Genomic DNA, 6,811 nt, shown 5'->3' with positions numbered 1-6,811 from the left:
AAGGTGTGAGGATGATAAGAATGCAGAATTTGAGAGCGAGGGAAAAGGGAACCCGTAAATGAAAAATGAGGCCAGGGATGTCACTGGGACTGTTTGGGGTGCCTGTGATGCTGCCCTGTACCTGATGTGAATTATTTCCACAGTCAGAGGGAACCTGAGTGCTTTCCCTCATGTTGAGGACATGAAGGGTGAGGAATGAAAGTGCCATCCAGGCTGGAAGGGACCTTGCTAGATATCTGTAGAGAACACTACACTCAAAGCAGGCTCACACCAGGTTTCTCATGGCTTTATCCAGATGGGTCTGATAAACTGCAGGAATGGAGGCAGTGCAATCTCTGGGAAATGGCTTCCCATGTCTGACTGTCCTCATGTTGCAAAAGTTTCTCCCTACATTGAGCCTGACCCTCTCATCTTTCAGCTCATTGCCTCCTGTGCTCCTGCCTTGCACCACAGTGTCTTCTTGGAAACCTCACCGTAGGCAAGGCATGTCTGTTACACCCTCTGTGCAAAGCCCTCCACTCTGCAGCCTGAACAAGGCCAGCTCCCTCAGCCTCTCCTAGCAGGGCAAGTGCTCCAACACTCACCATCTCTGTGGCCCTCTGCTGAACTTTTGTGGCTCTCCAGCTTGCCAGTGTCTCTCTGGCATTGTGAGGAACCAAAACCTGGGCAGGTATGCTGGCAGAGGGAGATAATCACTTCCACTGGCTGTGCTCCTGCTCCTACAGCCCAGGATGTTGTTGGCCATCTTGGCTGATGGCTCCTCTTTTGCCTAATGTAACCCAGAGATCCGCAGACCCTTTCCTGCAGAGCTGCCACCCACCCAGGCAGTCCCTGTCCTATGTCAGGAACTCGAGCAGGGCCTGGCAAGAGGTCAGCGTGGATGAAGAGGGACCCCCCTGACTTAGGAGGTCCAACACCAGAAGGAAGTGCAGGGAGGCTGGAGGGGGAACAGCCTGCCCAGGAGCAGACAGACACCTGGCCTGTGGGTGCGGGGATGGAGCCAGCAAAGCCAGAGCTCAGCAGTGGCTGGAAATGACCATGCGTGGGGAGGGCACCCAGAAGGGCTACTCTAAATGTGTTGTCAGCACAAGGCAGGCAGCTGTGGGAACCCTGGTCCCAATGGCCAGTTTGGCAGGGGACAGAGTGACAAAGCCAGTGTAAATACAGCAATTCCTCAGAACCAAGATTCTCCCTCGAGACTCCTGCCACACAGCAGGACTGTGACCGAGCTGCCAGAGCACTCAGCCCTTACACCGAGACAGGGGCTCAGAAGGAGAGTGTGGGAGTGGAAAGAGAGCAGCTCTGGGAAGACCAAGTGCTGCTGCTGCCTGGCAGTGCTGCTGTGCTGAGACTCTTTTCCCCTTCCCCTCTGCACAGAGTCAATACCCCGCAGCTTCACCAAGTTCTCAGAGGAAGGATCTCGGGTAAACAAGTCCCTGCAGGGTCCTTTATTTTGCTGAAATACAGAACGAGCACTGTGCCTCATTTACACAGCCTCGGGGTCAAATTCTACAGGTAGACAGTGAATTAGAAGTGGGATGAATAATAAAATTTCATTGTGCACATTACCACTAGAAAAATGAAGAAAACACCACCGCCACCACAATGAAGAATCTTAGAGGACATGCTGGGCCTGTAATGAGTTACATTATGAACACTCTGCAAAAGAAAACAATCAGTTAATTGCTTCTGAAAAGCACCCGTTCATCATTTTCCTCAGGGCATCCTTGATCTCCTGGTTCCTCATGCTGTAGAGGAGGGGGTTCACTGCTGGAGGCACCACCGAGTACAGAACTGCCATCACCAGATTGAGGGATGGGGAGGAGATGGAGGGGGGCTTCAAGTAGGCAAACACTGCAGTGCTGATAAACAGGGAGACCACGGCCAGGTGAGGGAGGCACGTGGAAAAGGCTTTGTGGCGTCCCTGCTCAGAGGGGATCCTCAGCACGGCCCTGAAGATCTGCACATAGGAGAAAAGAATGAAAACAAAACAACCAAATGCCAAACAGACACCTAGCACAAGAAGCCCAACTTCCCTGAGGTAGGAGCGTGAGCAGGAGAGCTTGAGGATCTGGGGGATTTCACAGAAGAACTGGCCCACAACATTGCCCTGACAGAGCGGTTGTGAAAATGTATTGGCCGTGTGCAGCACAGCACTGAGAAACCCACTGCCCCAGGCAGCTGCTGCCATGTGGACACAAGCTCTGCTGCCCAGGAGGGTCCCGTAGTGCAGGGGTTGGCAGATGGCAACGTAGCGGTCGTAGGCCATGATGGTGAGGAGATAGAACTCTGCTGTAGCACAGAAAAAGAAAAAAAAGACCTGTGCAGCACATCCCCAGTAGGAGATGGTCCTGCTGTCCCACAGGGAGTTGGCCATGGATTTGGGGACAGTGGTGGAGATGGAGCCCAGGTCGAGGAGGGAGAGGTTGAGGAGGAAGAAGTACATGGGGGTGTGGAGGTGGTGGTCACAGGCTACAGTGGTGATGATGAGGCCGTTGCCCAGGAGGGCAGCCAGGTAGATGCCCAGGAAGAGCCAGAAGTGCACGAGCTGCAGCTGCCGTGTGTCTGCAAATGCCAGGAGGAGGAACTCAGTGGTGGAGCTGCTGTTGGACATTAGCTTCTTCCTGACATGGGGCACTGTCCAAGAGGGTAAAGACAGTGACAAGTTAGATGAAAATTCTTTGACCTAAATGTAATGCATTTCTCTTAGAAACCCCACTGATGCTGCCTCTCCTATTTCAGAAAGACCTTTGGCAGGTCCCTTTCTTGAGACATATGGTTGGTGCTGGCTGAGGGTGCCACTGGGAGCAGCGGGCTCTGCTGTGGGCTACAGGGGAGTCAGTCCTGACCTACAGCAAGAGGTAAATAGGAACATGGGGTCATCTTAGATTAAATCCATTTGTCATATCAAAGAGCTTTGCAGCTTTGTCACTCCCACTTCAACCCAAACTGGGGATTTTGTTTTGAGTATTTGTTCTGGTGTCCACATGTCACTTCAGGAGTGCTTTTGGCAGGGAAAGAAGCGAATGTCCTAAAGATGGGGTATCCTGAAAGGAGAGTTTTGTCATTTGTATCACTGGGAGCCTGACGATTAGGAGGGGATTGAGATATTTTCCTCACATGGACAAATCTCTGAAATGCACCCAAATCCCCCCTCCCTATTACTCTCCAGTGACAAGAACAAGAGGAGCAGGGACAGGAGGACAAAAATGGATAAACACTACAGACCTGCTGCCAATGGAGGCAGGACAGGGACAGACGGTAGGGCATTTGATAATTTCTTCTCTTCAGGGCTGAAGCCACGGAGAAGGTGACTGAGTCCCCATGGCCATAAGGGCAGAGGCTCTGCTGGGTGGGACAAAAGGCCATGGGTTTTCTCCAGTGATGGCAGGGAGGTGCCTGAATCCCCCCTCCCATGGCATTTCTGGGAGCAGCTCCCGCTCTCTCCCTGCCCCTGTCTCTGCTGCCTGGAGCTGTCCCTGTCAGCAGCCGCTTCTCCATCCCCTTGTCTCCTCCCTGTCCCTGCTCACAGACCCCATCCCACCCGCTGTGTGCTCAGCTCTGCCCTGCAGACCCCTCCTGGCCGCTGGGAACTGCCCAGGGGCATCTCTGTGTATGCAGGGGTTAAGGAGCACTTGAGAACAAGTCCTAAGAACAACTAGAATCTCGGTGCCTTCTCCAGAGGGGAGAAATATATTTTAATGTCACACTGCACAACCACTGATGAGGATGAGAAAAATTCATAGCAAAGACTCCTTACCTTAAAGGTAAATGCTGCCTTGACGTTCTTCTCCAAAATCCATGCCCAAGCTTAAGCTGTGAGCAAACCTGACCCATGCAGCATGCTGTCAACAGCAGAAGCACCCTGCTCTGCCCTTCCAGGGGTCGTTTCTTTCACCCACACCTTCTCCCCACACTGTCATGGGGAGCTCCCTGCGCAGGCTGAGTGCTGACCCTGGCAGGCAGCAAAGTCCCTGCTCCACCACTCAGCCCCTGAAACACCAGGACCCTGCTCTGAAGGACAGCCCTGGGCACCCCTGCATGCACACCCGGCTTCACAGCCCTGCAGCTGGTGCCAGGAGAAGGCAGCCCTCATGCCCTGTCCCTCTGACAGGGCAGCAGGGAAGCCTGCTCTGGGGCACATCCTTCTCCTCTGCGCCAGAGAAATGAAGGCAGTCCTCCTGCCAGATCCCATACACTGTCAGCTGTGCCAGTGTTCGGAGATCCCTGCAGGAACTGAAGCTCTATTGCCCTGCACCCACAGACTCACCATGCAGAGGGCTGTGAAGATTTCTCCCGCAGTGAGCTCTCAGCATCCTCCCACTCCACGCTGCCTTTAAGCTCTCTCTGCCTTGCAGGTCTCCTCTCGATGCCTGCAGGCAGTGCCCCCAGCCCTGCTCCTGGGCAGAGCTGTCTCTCTGCAGCGCTGCCTGCTTGCCAGGAGCTCCCTCTGTCCCAGGAGCCCAGCCCAGCTCAGCAGCAGAGGACCAGCCCAAGGCAGCACTTTCTCTGCCCCCTCTGGGCTCCCTCCAGGTGTCCCTGGGCCTCCAGGGGAACCTGCTGGGAAACAGGCTGAAGCAATCACTGATGTTCCCTCCCGCACCTGGGGAGAGACACTGCTTTCCAGCAGGGTCATTGCTCTGCTGAGAGACAGACTTGGGTCCAAGAATCAACTTTTCCGAGAATGATAGAATCACTGAGGTTGGAAAAGACCCTTAAGATCACCAAGTCCAACCGTGAACCTAACACTAGCAAGTCCACCACTAAACCATGTCCCTAAACACCGTGTCTTTTAAATACCTCCACGTAGGGCCATTGAACCACTTCCCTGGGCAGCCTCTTTCTTGTGCCATCATTGGGCAGGACACGCAGACACTGACAGGCAGGGATCTTGTTAACCCCTTCTGAGGGAAGGGAGTCAGCTGAGTCCATGGAGGCATCTCATGCTGGGATTGTAGTCCTGGGGCTGGAAGGGGACTCAGCTCCCTCCCATGCCCACCACCAACCCACAGGAGGTGGGATTCCTCTTGCCTCAGTGCAGGTCTGCATTAAAGAGGCACCTGCATGTCAGCTCCTTGTCTCAGATTCTGTGCTAAGTAATGGTGATGGAGGCCAGGAGTGAACTGATCAGATGCAAATGTCTGGTGACATTGGACGTGCCAGACGTGGTCAGAGAGACGTGCAGGTTATAGAGACAGATTCAAGTTATGTGCAGGCTGATATAGAGACAGGACAACATCTGAGCTCCTCTTCTTCGTGGCAGCCCCTGGTAATTTCCTTTGGCCAACTGAGATGACAGCTGATGCCCAAATTAAGGGCAATGGAACCTGTCCCTCCTCATGATGTTCAGGGTGGCCTATAGAGGTATTCCTCCGACAGAATGGAGTCGTGTGCAATAGGGAGAGCTCAGTCTCTGTCTTCCTCTTCTCCATCTGTTGGATTGACTAGATTTTGGCTGAAAATATTGGCAGTTGTCTCATGTTCAGCACCACATTGGGTTACACAATTCTGAGCAGCTACTCAATTCAGTGTTCAGATCTAGGCCCACAAAGCTACAGGATATGCCAGGGCTGGCATGGAAATCACAGGTCCTACACCAAAAGCAATTCTCCTTCAGGGATGGTATGCAACAGACACCCCAGATGGCATCTCGGAGAGCATGATTTGGTGCCTTTGTGCCATTGACGGTTGCCATCAGTCAGAGGCACCAGTCGTCAGATGCCATCAGAGATGCAATTTCTGTCCCTTCTTTGACTCATTAGCTGCAGGCATTACGTGATCACAAAGCACATCACACCAGGGTTCTTTCTCACTCCCTTGATGATCTAACCAAGGAACAGCCCAAGCATTTGAACAGCGTTCCTGGGTACATCTTGCCATCAAAGAGAGCATCCTCCAAGCACAGCCATACTTCATATCAAAACTCAACTGAAACTCAAAAGGCAATTCAAGGGCACCAAGATGAGCTGTTGCTACGTCAGGAACAGTTCAAGAAGAAAGAGAGATACTACGGGACACCTGTTAATTTAATTGATAAAAGGTATAGATAGATCTGAGACTGCCTATGTCGTCTTTGCCTCAGTTACCACTAGCAAGGTCTCTGTCCTGGTTTCAGCTGGGATAGAATTAACTGTCTTCCCAGTAGCTGGTACAGTGCTATGTTTTGAGTTCAGTATGTGAAGAATATTGATAACACTGATGTTTTCCGTTGTTGCTCAGTAGTTTTTAGATTATAGTCAAGGATTTTTCAGCTTCTCATGCCCAGCCAGGGCACAAGAAGTTGGCACAGGACACAACCAGGGCACCTGACCCAAACTGGCCAACGGGGTATTCCATACCACATGACGTCCCATCTAGTATAGGAACTGGGAAGTGGGGGCGGGGAATCGCCGCTCGGGGACTGGTTGGGTGTCGGTCGGTGGGTGGTGAGCAATTGCCCTGCGCATCATTTGTACATTCCAATCCTTTTATTACTACTGTTGTCATTTTATTAGTGTTATCATTATTATTATTATTAGTTTCTTCTTTTCTGTTCTGTTAAACTGTTCTTATCTCAACCCACGAGTTTTACTTCTTTTCCCGATTTTCTCCCCCATCCCACTGGATGGGGGGGGAGTGAGTGAGCGGCTGCGTGGTGCTTAGTTGCTGGCTGGGGTTAAACCACGACAGTCTCCCAGGCCTTTGTGCTTTCAGGCAGGACTCCGGAAGGGAAAGGGGAACAAACAGTGGTGGATGAGGATCATGCCAGGGCTTACCTAGCGAACCACACCCTTACCAGTCCATGGGAGCAGAGGGGCTGCAATCAAGGGTG

At 52.5% G+C, this 6,811-nt stretch overlaps 1 protein-coding gene across 1 annotated transcript; it reads right to left on the bottom strand.

Moving 5' to 3' along the window:
* Nucleotides 1–1,675: 1,675 nt before the first annotated feature.
* LOC142025838 (olfactory receptor 14A16-like) lies at nucleotides 1,676–2,614 on the bottom strand. The gene has a single exon (XM_075018517.1). The coding sequence runs from the start codon at nucleotides 2,612–2,614 to the stop codon at nucleotides 1,676–1,678; it is 939 nt and encodes a 312-aa protein (XP_074874618.1).
* Between the last annotated feature and the right edge of the window lie 4,197 nt (nucleotides 2,615–6,811).

This window comes from Buteo buteo, chromosome 30, assembly GCF_964188355.1.
Source record: "Buteo buteo chromosome 30, bButBut1.hap1.1, whole genome shotgun sequence".
Taxonomy (NCBI): Eukaryota; Metazoa; Chordata; class Aves; order Accipitriformes; family Accipitridae; genus Buteo; species Buteo buteo.
Note: the sequence above shows the minus strand (reverse complement) of the source record. Positions and strands in the feature narration are given on the sequence as shown.